Source organism: Puntigrus tetrazona, chromosome 6 (genome assembly GCF_018831695.1).
Source record: "Puntigrus tetrazona isolate hp1 chromosome 6, ASM1883169v1, whole genome shotgun sequence".
Lineage (NCBI taxonomy): Eukaryota > Metazoa > Chordata > Actinopteri > Cypriniformes > Cyprinidae > Puntigrus > Puntigrus tetrazona.
The window spans coordinates 26,610,618-26,631,204 of NC_056704.1; the positions used below are offsets into that span (position 1 = coordinate 26,610,618).

The 20,587-nt window shown below is 38.1% G+C and overlaps 2 protein-coding genes across 10 annotated transcripts in view; one reads left to right on the forward strand and one right to left on the reverse strand.

Moving 5' to 3' along the window:
- The window catches only part of csrp1b (cysteine and glycine-rich protein 1b), a 4,598-nt gene extending 2,927 nt beyond the window's left edge, over positions 1–1,671 (reverse strand). Inside the window, exons 1-2 of the mRNA XM_043242555.1 lie at positions 1,524–1,671; positions 859–968 (exon numbers count right to left, since the gene is read on the reverse strand). Of these exons, the coding sequence (XP_043098490.1) occupies positions 859–967 (109 nt within the window). The 5' untranslated portion in view covers position 968; positions 1,524–1,671. The remainder of the gene's footprint in view (positions 1–858; positions 969–1,523) is intronic.
- Positions 1,672–14,060: 12,389 nt separating this feature from the next.
- Positions 14,061–20,587, forward strand: part of nav1b (neuron navigator 1b) — a 66,296-nt gene continuing 59,769 nt past the window's right edge. For 4 of the 9 annotated variants that reach the window (XM_043242141.1, XM_043242140.1, XM_043242143.1 and 1 more), the window contains exons 1-3: positions 14,062–14,302; positions 16,958–17,655; positions 18,620–18,708. In XM_043242141.1, the coding sequence (XP_043098076.1) occupies positions 16,985–17,655; positions 18,620–18,708 (760 nt within the window). In that variant the 5' untranslated portion in view covers positions 14,062–14,302; positions 16,958–16,984. Of the gene's footprint in view, positions 14,303–16,957; positions 17,656–18,619; positions 18,709–20,587 lie in introns of all 9 variants that reach the window. The other 5 variants (XM_043242142.1, XM_043242147.1, XM_043242139.1 and 2 more) reach the window with 3 other exon arrangements.

The window sequence follows — 20,587 nt, forward strand, 5'->3', positions numbered from 1 at the left end:
TAGACATGCTGTTAAACAGGGAAGATTTACTCGTTTCATGCCAGCTTTCTGCTCCGAGGACTGATCCGATGCTTATTACCCGATTTACTACAGTAACCACAACCAAAACCGAAATCGAATGATATAAATGTGTTCGAGAAAAGCAAGAATTACAAAACTGAATATTAATAAAACTGGTATCTCAATAAGAACTTTGACATTCGTTTATAAGCAAATATTAATTATCTGTGTGTGCAATTCAGGGTTATTATAGTTAACTGAAGCTAAAACCCAACATTTTTCACATAAAATAAGTTAACGATACAAAACTTAAACTCGTCATTCATTTACATTTTTAACTTTGTGTACTACAATAACTAAAACGGAAATAAAATGAATAAAAAACTAAACGGGTACATTTAAGAAAAAAACGTTTAATTTTTGTGTAAAATTAAAAAGATGCTATCACATTCACAGTTGATAGTTTTGTCCGAAAACAATATATATTATATTTTCCACACTGTATATGAACATCTGCATGAATAATTTTTCCATTTTCCGGTTAACACCCTCTCTCTCTGCGGGACTGACCCTCACCACCCATTTCCACACGGACAGTCTCACGCTCACACACACACACACACACACACACCCTTTCTGCTTAAAACAGTCCATTAGAGCACCGCAGGTGTCAGGTGAGTGTGTGTGTATCGATATGTGTCCGTCTCTAACAGATTTCTCAGCTTGAGCTTGAACATCTGCTGCCATCTCTCACATTAGTTCACATATTGTGACGTGAATACAGAGCATGAGTAACAGAAAGGGTTACAGCAGGTCTCGGGCCAGCTGTGTGTGTGTGTGTGTATATGAGAGACTTACTGCACAGAAAGCAGGACTTGTGGAAGCTTTGTCCTTCACACTGAACCTCCTCCGCGAAATACACCGTCTTCTTACAGCAGCCACATTTGTTTCCTCCTCCCAGCGGCATCCTTACAGTATCAGTGCATGCAGACATTATAACATGCACTCAGATTACTTCACAAATGCATCGGGCACACATGCATGTTCATATCATTTTCTGCTTTCACAGTTTCAGTTTAATTCTCTTTATAAGATACATTTATAACCGGATAAAAGTTAATTTGTCATTGCAATTGTTTTAAAGTACAATCCAATGGCTGCAAGAATACTCACATAATTATGAATGATTTATGACATTATTATTACAGTTATTAATGACAATTTCAACATTGACAAATTTAATCAAAAGTTGTATATGGAAACCTTAGTTAATGCACTGTGACCTAACATGAACAACAAAGAATTACCTTTTATTAACTAACATGAACTAGTTCATTTTAGCTCGTGTACTAAGTACATTAACAAATGGGAGCTTGTTGAGCAGTGTACTAAACTTTGTATAGTAGTCTACACAGACTGTGCCTCTGATATCAAACCTGGATAAAAGGTTAAGACACAGACCTTCTGTCTTTCCCGCTGTTAAAAAAACACTAGTTTATAGATATTAGTAGTAAAGCTCTTACCTGCAGTGTTGGCTAGTTGCTAAAAGAGAGAGTCTGGAGTCCTCGGACGAGTCCACGGAGGATGAGAGACTGATGAAGAGATGAAGAACGGGAGAGAGAGAGAGAGAGAGAGAGAGAGAGAGAGAGAGAGAAAGTCATTTCTAACCTATCTGGCTCTTCTCAAATCACTATTTGTCACTGATTTATGGCTATTATGTTTTATCTATCTGTCTGTCTGTCTGTATCTATCTATCTATTATCTATCTATCTGTCTATTATCTATCTATCTATCTATCTGTCTTTCTGTCTGTCTATCTATCTGTCTGTCTATCTGTCTGTATCTATCTATCTATCTATCTATCTATTATCTATCTATCTTTCTGTCTGTCTATCTATCTATCTGTCTTTCTGTCTGTCTATCTATCTATCTATCTATCTATCTATCTATCTGTCTGTCTATCTGTCTATCTATCTATCTATCTATCTGTTTATCTGTCTATCTATCTATCTATCTATCTATCTATCTATCTATCTATCTATCTGTCTATCTATCTATCTATCTATCTATCTATCTATCTATCTATCTGTTTATCTGTCTGTCTGTCTGTCTATCTATCTATCTATCTGTTTATCTGTCTATCTATCTATCTATCTATCTATCTATCTATCTATCTATCTATCTATCTATCTATCTATCTATCTATCTATCTATCTATCTATCTATCTATCTATCTGTCTATCTATCTATCTATCTATCTATCTATCTATCTATCTATCTATCTATCTATCTATCTATCTATCTATCTATCAGTTATAGTCAATGTACACCTCTTCTTAAACCTTTTAACAGTTGATTTCCTAAACAAACTAGAATCACTAGGTTTGTATTTTCCAAACAGTTTATGTCTATTATTGTCAGAAGTGTAATGGTTTCAGGAAGACGTGCGGCGACCCGTGAAATGCTTGCACGTGTGTTTTGACCTTAAACGGTGTTTGTTTGGAGGACTGGAGTCCCTCTCCCTCCTCATTCCAACACAATGAAACACAGCTGGCCCCGCTGGAGCGCAAAACTCATCGGGAAATGAGAAGCGGAAGACAGGCGGCTAGTTAGGTAGCTGGTCAAGAAATATAGCATCTTAGTTAGAGAAAAGAGCTGGGGTGCATTTCCTAAAAGTATCGTCAGCCAGCGTTGACCAGTGTTAAAATAGAACTTGTGCTTTTGGGAAACGCACCACCAGTTAATGGAAACAATTAGTTAGTTGGTTAGCTAGTTAGTCAGTCAGTCAGTTAGTTAGGATGTGAAGCAGAGTGGTGAGTTAATAAATAAAGCTAGTAAGCTAGTTAGTTTAAAAATAAGTAGTTAAAGCTAGTTATTTGCTGGTTAGTTAGGAAATAAAGCAGATTAGTTGAAAAATAAAGCTAGGTAGTTGATGGGAGCTATAGCAGAGTAGTTAAGAAATAAACAGCTTGTGGTTAGTTGTTATAGGAAATAACACAACTTGGTTGTTAAGAGATTAAGGATTAGCAGATTAGTTCTGTTGTTAGTTAGTCAGTCAGGAAATAAAGCAGAGTTATATAGTTAAGAAATAAAGCAGAGGTGTGTTTCAGGAAAGCAGCTCAGTGGAACTAACAACCATATGATGCTAGGAATTAGTGCAGATAAGTTAGTTGGCAAATAAAGCAGGTTTAGTTTTAGTTAGAAAGCGTTTCACAGCTGTGCATGAATATTACTCATCTGTCAGGTTCAAATAAAAGGCAAAGACTGGTAAACCTACTCAGTTGGTTATTGGTTTGAATTTGCACCAAAACTAGGGAAAACCCTACTCATAACGTAGTATGGTAATGTGATGATAAAACGCTTTTCTTGTAGAGTTATCTTACAGCAGCACTTAATGGTAACTGGTGAGAGCGCTCAGTAATCAGATTATGTTTCAAAGTATCAACATGTGAGCGTTCTCTCTGTAAGTTTTACTGTAATTCAAGTCTCCTCGTGTGTCGCATGTTCACAGCTGCACATGAATATTACAGCACACGTCTTCCGTCTCCGCCAAGAGCCTGCGAGCCTGCTGATGGTGCTGTTCTTCCGGCACAGATTCATCTGATCCAGTGACTTCCTTCCAGAGTCGATGCAAAGAGGCTGTTGGAAATCGATCCAGAGCCTTGAGACTGAGCAAGGAAAGTCCTAAAGCTCCTCTTCAGCCGTGTGCGTTACAGAAGACTTTTACAGAGTCTGTGTCCTCTGGACATCCGCTATGAGCACGAGTGTGTGACCAATGCATTAATCCAGCGCTGGAGAAACAGGAGTCCAGGACAGGAAGGTCTTCATGCGTTCGGGCCTGAGAGAGAGAGAGAGAGAGAGAGAGGATTATGTGAACTACTGTTTCATTTATTCAATATTCCGGCCTGAATATTATCAGGGACTCTGCATCAGCATTCGTGAGTAAATGGTTAGTTTAATATTCAGTAGTGCATTCATTTCCATTCGTTTAATGATGCTGTTGGTTTGTAAACCTGCAAAGTCTTATTGATTCTGCTAAACACAAAAATAATTAATACAGATGTTACATTTAATGTGAATTGACTTAGCTTGAACTTGCAATAATTAATTAGGTGAAAGGATTATTTAATGAGTGGTATTGTATATTTTTGTAAGTATGTGGCCATTGTGGAGCGGCTTAAAGGGATAATTCACCTAAAAATGAAAATCATTTACTCACCGTCGTAGTATCTGAAATGACTATTGTATTTTTTTGTATTCATCGCACAAAGACAATATATTGTAATGTTATCACGTTTTGGTCTTTTCAGCGCTCCGTACATCTGCTTTTGAGTTCCACTGAAGAAAGTGAATCATACCGATTTAGAAGGATGTAAGCATAAGTAAATGATCAGCTATCCCTTTAAGAAAAATGTTGCATTCATTTGGTTCAGTTACACATGAGTCAATAACGTTTCTAAAAATATTTTGTGATATATTGACAACGATTTTAGGATGGTTTGGGAAGCGAATAATTAGGAACTGAAGAAATCGTACTTACACAGAAGCAGCCATAAATGAATACAAATACAAAAGTTAAACAAATGAATAAAATGAAAGCGTGTAAATTATAAATGTAAAAAGGAAGAGCTGCTCTGTTTTTTCTCACGTGTCTTGCGTGTTTACTGCTGTGTAATATTTAGTAATGATTTGTAATATTTTAGAATTAGGATTTTAGGATGATTTAAAGGCAAATTTGACAAAAATAGCAAAATTAGGCTTATTCACTGGCTTTTTGAATTCAATTAATTTATTCTGCTAGTGCCTTGCACAGCTGTGCGTGAATATCACATCGTCTGTCACTGCAAAGTATAACTAACAAAAGGTAAATATTTGTCGGTGCGCAGTGTCAAACACCGACCGGCAGAGGGCGCTCGCTCTTCAGCGCTGACTCGAGTAGCGAGACACACCCTTTGTTTCACAATCACTTCAACGCGGTGTCTCTGCACTAATATCTCAGACCAGTGCTTAAAGCGCATCACTCGAGATTTTGGTTTGCTCTTTGCACATATTTTCCCGGCACAAAAAAGCACGTGTATTTACTCTGGTGCTGGTGCTGTTGATTTTTGCGCGCGAGGCGTCACCGTAATTATGCCTGCGGCCTTAAAGCAGAGTTAAAGAGCATTAGCTGAGCAAATGCAACCCGGCTGATGTGAGACAGAGTGGTCAGTCAGTGTGTGTGTGTGTGTGTGTGATGTAGATGGATCACTCTATCATGCTCAGATTAGATTCAGTCCAGTAAAGCCTGATAAACGAGCGGCTGCAGTTCTGCCTTTAATGCAGCTGAAACTTGAGTCTGTCTGCAGAGAGACTCGCCCTCCATATAAAACACATCACACTGATGACGGGGCACTTTCAGCATCATCATCACATACAGGGAATCAAAAATCATCATCTTGATATAGTGTTAAGATAATGATGATGATGATGATGATGATTTTGGGGTTCAGGATGAGGAAGACGATGAGTCATATTGTACAAATTGCATTATGATCAACAGTGTCATCTTAACAATAGTAATAATAATAATAACGATGATACTAAAAAGTCATAGTCCAAACCGAGAGATAGATGAGATACTGGGTCATAAACATGAAAAAAAATGGTGAAATTCAGAATCGTAACTATAACTCTAAAGCAGAATTATGCTATAAAAGTGGAAATCGATGTATTAAATGATAATTATTAGATAAAAAAAGTTGAAATTATGGAATGTAATAATGTCACGTTCATGTCAAAATGTGAAAAGTTGATCATAGATTAAAACATGAGAAGCTAGGTCATAATTATGAGTTAACTGGAAATGATAACCAGGTGAAAATCATCAGATATGGTTTTAGATTTCTAGTGATGTTCTGTTTCTGGCCCAGACCAGTTCTGATGGTTATTGTTTCAGGCCTTCTTAACTAGTTTTGACATAATAGACAATCAGCAAAAACAGATTAACTAGTGAACTAGCTGAAATGAATGAAGCAGGTTGATGGTGTAGTGACAAAAGTGATTTAAAAGTGAGTAAAAGTAATTTAACATTAAAAACGTCTGTCAGAATGACTGTAAAGTGTAAGTTTGTGCCGTTTGACAGGATCATGCTGTGCCCTTCACTTTAACAGCACTTCCCAGAGAAACTGTGTGTGTGTGTGTGTGCGTGTGTGAGTGCGCACGTGTGAGTGAGTGCGTGTGTGTGAGTGCGTGTGTGAGTGAGTGAGTGCATGTGAGTGAGTGAGTGCGTGTGTGTGTGTGAGTGTGTGTGAGTGAGTGAGTGCGCGTGAGTGTGTGTGAGTGAGTGAGTGCGTGTGTGTGTGTGTGTGAGTGAGTGCGTGTGTGTGTGTGAGTGAGTGAGTGCGTGTGTGTGTGTGAGTGAGTGCGTGTGTGTGTGTGTGAGTGAGTGAGTGTGTGTGTGAGTGAGTGAGTGAGTGTGTGTGAGTGAGTGCGTGTGTGTGTGTGAGTGTCTGTGAGTGAGTGAGTGTGTGTGTGTGTGAGTGAGTGCGTGTGTGTGTGAGTGCGTGTGTGAGTGAGTGAGTGCATGTGAGTGCGTGTGTGTGTGTGAGTGTGTGTGAGTGAGTGAGTGAGTGTGTGTGTGTGTGAGTGAGTGCGTGTGTGTGTGTGTGAGTGAGTGCGTGTGTGTGTGAGTGAGTGAGTGCGTGTGTGTGTGTGAGTGAGTGCGTGTGTGTGTGTGTGAGTGAGTGAGTGTGTGTGTGAGTGAGTGCGTGTGTGTGTGTGAGTGTCTGTGTGAGTGAGTGAGTGTGCGTGTGTGTGTGTGTGAGTGAGTGTGTGTGTGTGTGAGTGAGTGAGTGTGTGTGTGTGTGTGAGGAGGAGTGTGTGAGTGAGGGCGTGAGTGTGTGTGAGTGAGTGCGTGTGTGTGTGAGTGAGTGAGTGCGTGTGTGTGTGTGTGAGTGAGTGAGTGCGTGTGAGTGTGTGTGAGTGAGTGCGTGTGTGTGTGAGTGAGTGAGTGCGTGTGTGTGTGAGTGAGTGAGTGCGTGTGTGTGTGTGAGTGAGTGAGTACGTGTGAGTGTGTGTGAGTGAGTGTGTGTGTGTGTGAGTGAGTGAGTGTGTGTGTGTGAGTGAGTGCGTGTGTGTGTGTGTGTGAGTGAGTGAGTGCGCGTGAGTGTGTGTGAGTGAGTGAGTGTGTGTGTGTGTGAGTGAGTGCGTGTGTGTGTGTGTGAGTGTCTGTGAGTGAGTGAGTGTGCGTGAGTGAGTGCGTGCGTGTGTGTGTGTGTGTGTGTGAGTGAGTGTGAGGAAGAAGGCATGAAAAACGAGGAACATGAAAAACTGTGACCGCTTAACAGTGATGTCTGATGTACTTTAAAGCCTTGGACATTCTGCTGCAGAAAGGAACAGCCTTCACATAATGATCTGAACGGGGCCTAAGAGCTCTAGCCACGCAGCTACTGCAGGATACATATCCACTGCTAATGGTCTATACCTCCTCACCGGCTTTAGGTAAAAATATCCATCTAACCTGGATACCCGCCAGCTGGTCCATTTACTAGTAAAGAGGATATGTATTTCAGTGAAGATGCTGGGTGAATATTTAAGAGCAGGGACCAGTTCCTTTTGATTCGAAGCCTGGAGAAGAGATGGTGACTCTCCTCTGAATCACTGCAGTGTTATAATTATCCTACTTAAATGAAGGTTGGAGGCTTAACTTAGTGTCTTCTCGTATGCAACTTGCAAGACAGTGTTTGCCGGACCTGTGAAGCTCCTCTGTCTTCCGGATCTCCAGCAGTGGGTAAGCTGGTTAACAATGCAACTCTTTACGGTATGTGTTTAAAGTTGGCGCAGGCCGGAGACTGTAAGATAGTTTTTGGGATGTTTCTTCACTGAAATGCAGCGCGCAGACATCCCCGTGCTTAACTAAATCCACACTAATGAGCGTTAGACGGATAATGTTTACACGGCTGGCTGCACTTTTGGGTTTCGACTGCGAGATGGATTTGCTTTCGGCAAAAATCCCATGATCTTAACATGTGTCATGCATTTTGTGGCTTGTTATTCGGTGTTTTAAAAGCCGCAGGCTGTATTAGGATGACATCAGCAGACTGGTATATCATGATGTCGTGGTGCCATGATGTCATGCAGATGTAGAACATCCAGATGTTGTCAAGACAACGGTTAACCTTCTGATAAATGAACACAAATACTGACTACTTGTTTATATTTCCAGTGCTACCTTTCTTTTATTTCATCCTGTAAATGTATATTTATCAATGTTGAATTAAAATCGATTTTTAACTTTAGTTAACTCTAGTTTGTTATGTGCCTGTAATTTGCTTTTCTCTGTCTTTTAAATATTACTATATACTATAGTTGAATTTTATTTCATTTTTACTAATTATCAGTACTTTGAATATATTTCTGCAGCAAGATAAGACACTTTTATTTTAGTTTTCAGCTTTATTTGAATGATTAAAAGTGGTTTTTGATCGTTTTAGCTTGGTTGACAATAGCAACACGGCCTTTACGCCGAGTGAGCTGCCTTTTCTGCACATTGCATTCTGGGATTGCAAGAAACGGTTGCACGCGACGCACATGGATTTAGCATTTGGAGCATTTGGCGTCTGCATAATGATACTGCCTTGTTCTTGCACCAGTGTTCGGGGTTGCCCGTGATGCTTTAAATGCCGCCCAGGTAGGCAGCATGCTTGATTTTGGAACAGAACTAAATAGTTTTCCACTGCGCGTGACCTCAGAGAGCGGCGTAATGCAATACTAGTCTATACTCTATACATCCCATCAAACAAGACAGCTGCTTAAACGTTCAGTAAGGTCACATCTATGGGCTTTATTATCCTCGAAGTGAAGCTGGAATTGCATTTAGATTTGTGGAGCCCCTCGGGAATTGTCCTTTACAAACGAGCACGTGACATTTTGATATTGTAAGGCTTATTAATTACGTTCCCTTTCGCAATCTCACATTATTCCAGAAAATATTGCTGCACTCGCGTACAAGTACAGAGTTACGCCCATCTCAACGTTCATTTTCCACTAAACAAATGGTTTTATTCGGTATCCGAGGGAATTGGCGTTGTTGCCCGACTTATTATTTTCCTGTTGGTTTTATCTTGTGAAATGAAGCCTTTAAAGTCTCTGGACACTGCTGGTTTCAGGACGCCGGTAAATCTGCTCAAGTCTTCCACAATATTGGTTTTAGAGCCCGTCCCTAGTTGTCAGATGACTCACCGAGAGGAAAAGTTGAGTCGCGTTGGATTATAGCATGGGCTGATCTCTCACGAAGGCTTTCATAAACTTTGCTACGTCATGCAGTTTCTAGGCTTTAAATGTTCTGTCTTAAGTATCTCTTTAGTACTGAACATTTATGTTAAATTAAATTTGTACTCTCCCAGCCGTAATGACAGGACGTGAAAAGTGAAGAGGCAGATCGATCCCTGTTGGATCGGAACGGTTAAAAAACATTTAGCATCAAGGCTGTAGTTACTGGTATTAAAAATGCTCTGAGAAAAACGGTCTCTGTTGAATCTGGGTCATCTGTGCCAGGCTGCGCTGGATCGTAACGTATTGTAGTTGGATCCAAAAGAGCAAGTCCCTCGGGCTCCAACATCAAGTGTGCTATTTACATGACTACTACAAGGGCTTTACACTTGTTAATGCCTACCAGACAGCGGTTTCGTCACTGTGAGCTTTTCATACGTCGCATGTGAAGCGCCTCGTTTATGTTACGATTTTTATCTCGCAAGTCTCGATCTTGTGGTCTCTGTGTTGCGTCTCGAGACCACATGAACAAGGCTCTGGTCTGAGTTTCATTATTTAAAGTCAGTCCATAAACTGAGACCCAGACCACAGTCTATTTCCAGTGCACTAAAGGTGATTATTACCTCAACCACTAGTTGGTGCAATATCTTTAGCATTGTGCTTTGCGTCGCTCTTCAGTCTCTCATTTGAGCTCTTTACAGCGAACGTTCTGGGTCTCGTTCTGGATATGGACCGCAGTTTTGCTTCTCAACTTGACCCTGTTTTAAAAAGGCTTAGCTGTATTGACCATGCAGTGTGGGCTGTGGGTTTATATAGCTCATTTGCTCACGCGAGGAGAAACCTTGAGAACAAGAGCTTTAATGAAGCCATCGGGGTGGAGTGTATTTGTTTATAAGTCTAATCAATATTTCTGTCTCTGATTGTCTGCAGACAGTAGCTCAGATTATACTGCAATGGCTCCAGAACAATTAGGCCGATAGTACCATAACAAGTTTTCGTTCTCTTAACAAGTTTTGTTATAAAATTGGCCCATTAAACTACATCTATTAAAAGATTTTCCCTTTTAATAACATTCAGTGCAGCTCGTTCTATTGCTGGAATCAGTATAAGATCCTGCTGTAAAACATATGCAATGTCCAGAAAATCTTTGGCCTCGCTGCTCAAGTTTGGACTGAAATCCAAATTAGTTTAGGGCTGGACAATGGCTAAAGAACTGTAATAAGATGTTATAAATAAACATAGACATGTAAAAACATAAATATGTAAATACATTTGTGTGTGTGTGTGTGTGTGTGTATAGAGAAAGAGTTTTATTTGCTGCAAAAACAGGTGCAATAAAGACTTTAATAACTCATAATACATGACCAGAAGATATGTAATTATAATGATAAGTAGCAGTTTTCTTTATATGACGTAAGAACAGGTGCATTACAAATTCTGAAAAAAATCTACAGATGCTATGATACACTATATATGTATATTTATGTATGTATACCTGAAACAGAAGGGATGAGCGCACTTCTGAAACAAAAACAACACCAGAAGCATCCTAACTGGTCTAAGGAGAAAAATACCTAGACTGTTACTAAGGTCCGAGGTCCTCTTTTCAGATAAAAGTAAATTTTGCATAGTTGGAAACCAAGGTCTTGCGTTTTTTTGTGCCAAGTATTGAGTGCAGAAATGAACATAGTTTGAAGAATTTGAACTTTTCTGCATGAAAATACTGTTTTAAAATTGATTTTAGGAAATATTCAGATATTTTGAGATGCTGGATTTTGACTTTTATGAGCTGTAAGCTCTAATCATAAAAATTGCAACAAACAAAAACAATGTTTTTTACTTTACATGTAATGAATCCTAAATATAGGAAAGTTTCACTTTTTGAAATAAGTTTATCACGATAGCGTAATATTTCGAGATGTACCTGTATAAGCACATTTTATTGTAATAATACATGCCTATATTTTTGTTGTCTAGTATAAATTGATTTGATTTGTCAGTATTATGCGTGTGTGTGTGTGCGTGTGTGTGTGTGTGTGTGTGTGTGTGTGTGTGTGCGCGTGTGTGATATTGCCAAATCAATCAAATTCAAGACCATAAAAATACTGGTAAATGTAAGCATATACATGTTGTGTGTGTATATATTTGTTTATATGCATACATGGATAATGCAGCAGGCAAATAAAGCATAAATGATTAATGAATAAGTGAATAAAAATAAAGAAGGCGGTGCATGAAAAGGAGATTGCTCCAAATTGGTGACTTGGTGAGTCTGTAGACAGGGTTTGGTGTTGTGTTTGTGATGCAGATGGGACAGAGCGCGCTGGAATGGACCATTAAGATTCCTGTGGGAAACAGCGTCGAGTGTTTAAATCCTGTTAGTTGTATGACAGACAAGGGTGTGGGCCGGAGTGAATTGGATTAGGAGTGACTCGCTGTAGGAAATGCCTGTGGATCGTCAGAGCCCGGTCTCACATGTTGGATCCTTTTAGCCCACCAGCACAGTATTACAGCCATTAATGATGTCACGCTATCGTGCGGCTTTCCTGATCTCATAGAAATCCACACCGACGTGAGATTGTTTTCCTTCGATAATTGTATTCACCACCTTTAGAAATTCACATTTCGAAAAGATTAAACGTGATTACTTAATTGCAGTTGTCCTGTTTTATTCCTGGCTGGGTGTCAGTATCAGTGTCTGTGCTTAAGGCAAAACACGTCAGATTCATTTCAAGAAAACATGTAGCAGCTTGTTGAATATGGATCCGAGCACACATAAAACTAGTACATATAATAATCCATCTATGCGTTTTTTTTTCTAATTCTTTCTTCCACCAAGACTGCGTTTATTTGATCAAAAATCTGCATTAATATCAGTTTCTAGTTTTCTGTTTGCATGTGTTTAAAAATATTATTTATTCTTGTGATCAAAGGTGAAGCATGATCCTTCAGAAATTGTTCTGATATTCTGAATTGCTTCTCGAGAAACTATCTTGTTATTATCAGTGTTGGAAACACCTCTCCAACTTCATATTGTTGTCATTTCTGTTTATTTGAATGCATCCCTGCTAAAAAAAAAAGTACAATTTAATAAAGAAAATAATGTAGTAGTAGTAGTAGTAATATTCATTAAAATAAGTTCATAGAAAAATATTTATCGATATTTTATTGAATTACTTTTTTTTTGTTGGTTACTTTTTCTCATGCATGGTAAGTATTATATTATTTAGCTTCATCCCCTGTTTGTGTGTTCTCTGCTGCCTCACTCACTGCAGGCTGTTGGATAAATGTGATCTGAAGCATCTTCTGGCTGGTTTGACCCAGTCTCTCTCTCTCTCTCTGCTTCTGACAGACTCAATCTGACATAGTGAATTGGTCGTGTAGAAGTGGCAAAAAATAAATAAATTATTGAATCTGGGTCTCGGGTCTAAATTTAACAAACAAAACCAGGTCTGTTATATAAAGCTAAGACCAGTCACATAAGGACAGTGACTGCTGCAGTATGAAGATCCCAAATCCCCCGACCGCTCTGACGAGGAACAAGCCTGCAGCTAAACGTTTCGATTTAAGGAAAAAAGGCACAATTGAGTGGTTGCCAAGGTGTTGCTATGAATTTGCTGTGGTCTTTAGGGTAGTACTAGGATGTCTCTAAGTGGTTACTAGACTGTTATGGGCGGTTGCTAAGGGGTTCAGGGGGGTAGCTAGGTAGTTGCTAGTTGGTCATCGGGTTGTTCAGAGTAGTTGTATGGGAGCTGTTAGGCAGGTAGTTTCTAGGTTACTCTGGGTGGTTGCTAGGGCATTGCTATGGTGCTTTAAATGGTTGCTGGGGTGTTGAGAGTAGTTGTATGCGCTTTGCTAGAGAGTGGATGGGGATGGATGCTAGAGCATTGCTAAGTATGCTGTAGGGTTGTAGGTGGTTGTTAGGGTGTTGCTAGGTACTTGCGAGGATGCTCAGGATAGTCGCAAAGGCATTGCTATGGTGTTGTAGCTGGTGTTCAGAGTGGCATTGATCAGTAGTGTTGTAGGTGGTTAGGTTGTTGCTAGGTAGTTGTTAGTATGTTTAGTGTAGTTTTTCGAGTATTGCTTAGCATTCCTGCAGTGTAGTAGGTGGTTGCTAGTGTGCTGCGATGTGGTTTCTAGGATGTTCAGGGTTGTTGCTGAGTATGCTATGATGTTGTAGGTGGTTGCTGGTTGGTTGCTGGTGTGTTCAGAGTGGTTGTTCAGAGTGGTGCTGCATTGCTAAGTAGTTATTTGGATGTTCAGGGTGGTTACTAAAGCATTGCTAAGTATTCTATGGTGTTGTACGTGGTTGCTATGGTGTTTCTAATTGGTCGCTCGGATGTTCAGGGTGGTTGCTAGAGCATTGCTAAGTATGTTAGGATGTTGTAGGTGGTTGCTAGGATGTTGCTGGGTAGTTTCTAGTATGTTCATATTGGTTGCTATGGTGCTCTGACAGGCATTGCAATGATTTTGTAGGTGGTTGCTAGGTGGATGCTGCTGTGTTCAGAGTAGTGGTAGGTGGTTGCTAGGGTGTTGCTAGGATGTTTAGAACATTGGTTGCTAGGGGATTGCTATGGTGTTGTAGGTGGTTGCTGGGGTGTTGTTAGGTAGTTGCTAAGGGCATTGCTATGGTGTTGTAGGTGGTTGCTAGTTTGATGCTGGGGTGTTCTGAGAGGTTTGCTAGGTTTGCTCGGCGATCGCTGTATTTGGTTTGACCCTTCAAATATTAGTTTGGTGTAATGTAACGCTGCATGCTGTCAGAGGACGCGTCCTCAAGAGACAGCCTTTGGCATGATGTCACGACAAACATAAACATGAGCCGCTGGCGTCTGGGTTTGAGGAAATACTGTGTCAGTGTGCCTCGCGCTGAGGGGAGGGAGAGCAAACGTCTCCTGCTCTATGTTTGTCTTCCTCATTGGCTCGTAACGTGTCCTCGCCGACTGTCCTGCACGTCCAGATGTCTTAAGTCTCCGCCTTCCCTTGAGATTCTGCAGACAGCAGGAAAGGTTATCACCGAGATGCTGTAGGAATTCACTGCAACTCTCAACAAGAGGTGAGATTTAATGGCTTGTATTCAAATAGTGCTTAAGTCTGTGTGTTTCGAGCTGTATAGGTTGTGCGCTGAATATTTTAGGAGAGCTCACAGATGTGTATATCTGTCTATTTGTGCGTGGTAGAGACAGAATTCAATCAGCAGCTGTTCAGTAGTTGTTTTCTGGGCCACTTATCTAAAATCCTCTTCCTCTGAGCTCAGGACTGCTGTGTCATGATTACTTCAGCCTGGATGAGGCACCTGGCTCTGTGTTTGTATTGATTTATACTGAGACCGAGGTAGTGCTGTCATACGCATGAGTTCAAATTGTGATGTGATTCACTTCACTTGTATGTTTTTCATTGCTTATAAGGGAGAACGGTCTAGTTGTGATGGTTTTATTTAATGTCCTGTTTCCCATGGGATGTTTATTTTATATCTGTATATATATATTTAACTTAAAGCATTTGTTGAACAGTTGTCACACTAGGAGTCCGCTGTTTATTAGCACTGATCTTAGCAAAAAACGTAGTTTGAATGATGAAATATTGTCTGAAGTAAAATAAAGTAGTTAACACAGTATGTGTATGCATTCTGCAGAAATTATGAGTTTATTTCAATGTTTAACCTTGATCATCTTTATTAATATACTTCCATTGCATAGTTGCAATGTTTAGATAGCATGTAATTATATAAAATAAGTATTTGTTTTCTTAATCACAAACTTTCTTACATGATTAATATCTTAATAATTTAATATTTAGGTTTCATATAAAGTGAATAGTTTATTCAACAATAAATGCAACATATATTTAATATAATATTATATATAATATTTAATTAAATTTCATTTATTTTATAATTTGTTTTATTTTATTGTCATCAGTGGATGTTGTAGAATTACAAATCATTTTATATAATTATTTTTATGTATTTATTTTTATATTATTTTAAATTCATGAATGTATGTAGTTGAATTATAAATAGATATATATATAAATAAAATAATATCAATTCTATAATAAAATGTTATTTTAATATATTATATATATTATTATATATTTAATATAATTATAATATATTATATATATTATGTAATATAAAATATTTATTTGTATTATTTTAAATGCATCAGTGAGTGGAATTGTAAATAAGCATAAAGTATACATTTTATTTTATTTTGTTTTTGAAATCCTCATACAAAACCACTCTAGAAAGCAAGCATTTGTATTATAGGACGTTTGATTCTATAGTGACATATAGCTCTTTCACATGTGACAACTCCCCCGTAATCCCTCTTAAATGAAAGCAGTTTTAAGTTCAGTTTGAATCTTTTGTCAGAGAGCTTGCTGCCAAGATGTACTTATGTACACACACACACACACACACACACACACACACACACACACATGTGCTGCCATGCTGGCTTGGTCACATTTCCAAATCTGAAGCTTGCCAGTGCAGATAATAAGCACTAATAGGATGTGACGTCTCTGTCAGGTCACCAGAGCCCTGCGGGTCTCATTATCAATATCTCTTTCATCAGTCCTCACAGAGCCGCTGCTGATCTGGAGTCAGGGCCCGTGACCTACGAGACATTTGACACGCAATCCGCAGGATTCAATGTTAACGTATGACCATTGTTATAGATTTGTGTGGCCGCTACAGTCATGTGACTCTGTGGTTTTTATGGCACAGGATAAATCAAAACACTTAATTTTAGCAGAAGTGAACAACAGTGAGACTCTACAGGCGCAATAGAGGTCCTATTATTGGGATGAAGGGGACGGTTTTGGTGCCAGTCACTGAAAGAGCTTGAGAGATGGCAGACAGGGCTGGCAGTGCATGCTGGGAGTGCCAAGCGGTGCCAGTCTGTCAACAGACCTCTGATCAAACCCCTCTAGAGAAGAGCAGCCGGTCCGGCCAAAACCACCACAGCGTGTCACTGAGTCCTAATTATTATTAGATATGCAAATGAGTTTGAAAGTGGGCGAAAATAAATTCATTGACCAGATTTATCAATGTTTAATTACATATCTATCTATCTATCTATCTAGCTATCTATCTATCTATATAATATTTTATATATTGAATTTTATTTTATTTTATAATAACATGGAAATATGATATGAAGCATTTTTAATATTTTTAATTTACATATTAATAAATGATTCAAATTTAAAATTATATAATGTATATTTAATAACTGTGTTCATATTTCCCTGAATTTTTGCTTTTTAATTTCATTTTATTTTGTACTCTCGTATACATTTGAATAGTTCTGTGTTCTTTATATCTCTTCCTTGTACTTTTATGTTATATTTATTAATATTATGTTTTTATATTTATTATGCACATTTACACAACCCCTATTGATTTATTTATTTTTATTATTTATAGCCTATTACATTATTTATCCATTGTGCTCCACTCTCTTGTATAATTTTTATTATTTATTTATTTTATTAATTATTAAAACTGTCATTAATAACACAACGTCCACTGAGGGTTATATATTTTATTTTATATTTAATATTCATACTTGCACAACCTCCGATGGTTATTTTATGTTATTTATATTGTAGCATTTACAGTGTTTCTCTCATTTTATTTTTGGATAAATATGACTTAATTAACTAACTAATTCTAGCTTCTTCTCTTGACGTCTTCTCCCAGAGCATCATCTGGTGATCTTCCTGGAGCATGAGCAGTGGAGTGAACCTGACGGCGATGTCTCAGAGCGGCTCTGGTATTCCTCTGCCGCGGAGCCTGACCAGTCTCTCCAAACAGGACACCAGGGGCTCGAGCGGCGCATTGCTGGGTCCAGCCGCCCAAAACCAGCTTCCTAGACGGACATCCAACTTATCTTCATCAGCCTCATCCATATCATCTCTATCGATCTCCAAGGAGTTACTCAGAGGGTCCGAATGGAGAATGGGATCTTCTCAGAGAAGCGGCACAAACAGGCCTTCGTTTGCTCCCCGTTCGGCCCACAGCAGCCCACATGTGTCCAGACGGGAGGCGATCCCATTCAAAAACACCCTCCGGAGAGGCTCGCTGCCCCAGGATGAATTCAGAGACCTGGAGAGACTCTCCAACAAGAACTGGAGGTCTGGCCGCCATCACTTCAGGAGTCTAGACAATGAGGTCGTCGAGCCTTCTCGAGAGCTTCGCAAGCCTACCAACGGGAACGTCATTTGGGAGACTTCGGCTGTTGTTCAGAGGGACTTCCAGAAGCAGAGGATGAAAATGCTGGCTCGCGGTGACGGCAACAGAGGGACGATTGTGTCTAAATCCCATGTGAATGGCACCAACGCGGGTCCCGCAGGAAGGGAGTCTCCACGCATGGCGGCCGTGGCACCTTTCAGATACAGGTCAGATTTTTTGCTATTGGTATGTATTGGGCATATTTTGTGTTTAATTATGCATACTCAGTTTTTTTTTTACATTTAGATGACTTTGAAAACTTCAGTATCAAAAACACTGATATTTAGTAGCAATGCTAAAGGTAAACTTTACCAAAACTCAAAAATTTTCCAGTTTATTATTTATTTTTGTTTTATTTATTATTTATTTGATTATTTAGATATATTAGTATATTTTATATTATTTATATTAATAATAAAAACCTTTTTATAGGCTTATATTTAAAAATATAAATATATAAAATAATCACTGGCTTATTATATTAGACAGAAGTTCAAAATTGGTGCAGCAAAGTCCAAAAACTTTTTCCAAATTCAAATTTAATTTTATTAGATTTTTCTTCATTTGATGCTTACTTAAAGTTGATCTTTGAAGACATTGATGCTTTTATAACACTGTTAAATGTAATTTAGCAAATCTCAAAGTAAATACCATGGTCTTATTGCATTAGCCAGAATACAAGAATATCATTTTAAAATTTCAATATGCTAAAAAAAAAAAAAAACGATTTAAATAAATTCTAATATTAATTCTAATATTAATGGAGCTCTAATTGTATAGCTCTGTACACGTACTTTATGATCAGCTATTGTCTCATTCGTGGCTACTATTTTTATGTACATTTATTTGCTGAAATAAATGCTCATTCTGTGAGTAATAATTCCCTTTAAGAATTAATATGCTACATTGGTACAACTTTATTTTAAGGAGTCCTTGTCACATTTACATGCACGTACTATTATAATAACAATAAATTGTGCATAATTGCTGACCCTACAAAACCATAATCCTAACCCTAACCATATAGTAAGTACATATAGTTAACTAATATTACTCTGTACCTAAATGTATAATTGCACTGTAACAAAGACACCTTAAAATAATGCGTAACCTAATGCGTCTGTGCCACAGGCTGCAGGTTGCAGAAGATGCAGAAGCTTCTCTTGAGGATCTGAGCGATTGTTCCTCAGACTCTATGGAAGTGTGCTGTGAGGATTTAGGTGAGTCTCTCCTAAAAATACTCCAGTATTCATGACCACATTTTTTTTTTAGCCTTTGCTATTCTCATGCAGGGCTGTAGACGGTGGCGTGAAAAGGTCTGAGACGGTGAGAGATGCTATGATTCAGATCGATCAAACTATACGCAGATGCTGGTGTGGTAAATTATGATTGGTGTCCATGCGAGGTGATTCATGTCTTTGCTGATGTAGGTCTCCACCGTCTGGAGAGATTCTTGATGGACTTAGTCAGACCACATGTAGACCTCAAATATTAGTAAAACAACTGTCAGCTCATGTATACAGTATATGTATGTATGTATGTATGTATATATATATATATATATATATATATATATATATATATATATTTATTTATATACTGTGTATATATGTGTATATATATATATATATATATATATATATATATATATATATATATATATATATATACTGTGTGTATATATATATATATATATATATATATATATATATATATACACACACACACACAAATATATTTTTGATTTATTTTATTGTTTTATTGTTTTTTTTGCATAAAGAGATTAACATATAATTTAAAAACCATTTGAAACATTTAGACATTTTTTTCAAATCAGAATTAAATCAAAGTAAATTAAATGAAAGTGCAAATGCAAGTGTGTAATATAAAAAGATTACAATAACTAAAACACTAAACACTTTTTGTTGTACTTCAATTTCATTTTCCTGCCTTTACTCACTGTTTTTGCTCTAATGATAATCAATGGGAGCGAATGAGAGTAAATGCACGAATAACAGCTACAACATAAATATATATATATCAGAATGTGCTGAAGCAAATCCTGGTATTCTGAGTTATGGGAATAAAGTGCAACGGCGTGAGTTTACAGACCGTTTTCACATGCTTCACATTAATATAGCGCACATGTGCGCTGGAGACCAAAACTTTTGCGATTTTTCAGCGTAAGATTTATACCGTGTCACTCAGTAATTCTTCGGAGGGGTGTGATTTTAATGTAGGATCGATGGCATGCGAGCAAACAAACAAACACACAAGCACAGCCATGTGTTACCACATCCTCACACGAAGAGAGAATGAAAGGCGCTCTGAGTAATGTTCATGCATCAGCGTGGTGTAATGGCAGCAGCTGACCGGCTACGGATGCCAGCAGCCCGTGGGATGTTCTCATGTCTGCAAACATCTGCGCTGCTGGCCAACCACTGCCTCCGGATGGGATCCAGATGTTTGGAGAACCTTTGGCTTTCTCTGGAGAGAGGGCGGTGGACACATCAGGACGTGTGTTTCATACTTCACGAAGAGAAAACACTGAGGTCTCTCACCTAATATGTGTCAGAATCCGGCTCTGTTTCATGTAAGTGTGGGATCGTAGGGATGTGTTACGGGATATCACAGCTGTGAAGTTGATTAGAGACTTATTAGATCTCTTTAGAATTCATCAGTAATGAGAGAGTTTTGAGATATCGGTAATAGACATCATTGAGATTAAACAGTCTTCAGATCTTTTTTAACACGTTCATGTTTGCATTATATTTGTGTGTACTTTGCATGCATATATTTGGAGAATATTAACATGTATTTACATGCATATATGTATATTCATACAATTTATATTCATAAATATATTTTTCTGAAATGCATACATCTGCATAATAAATATACACACATACAGTATTATGCAAACTAAATACTGTTTCTTTTAGAGCTAATTAAAACCTCTTAGGTCTTTTTAGTAGCTTTTTTTGCATGTTAAAATTTGTATTTAACATCTCTTCTTTTAATAGTTTTTTTTTTATTTCTCTTGTAATTCTGATTAAATTAATATTTTTCAGGTCTTTATTAGTAGTAGTAATATTACTA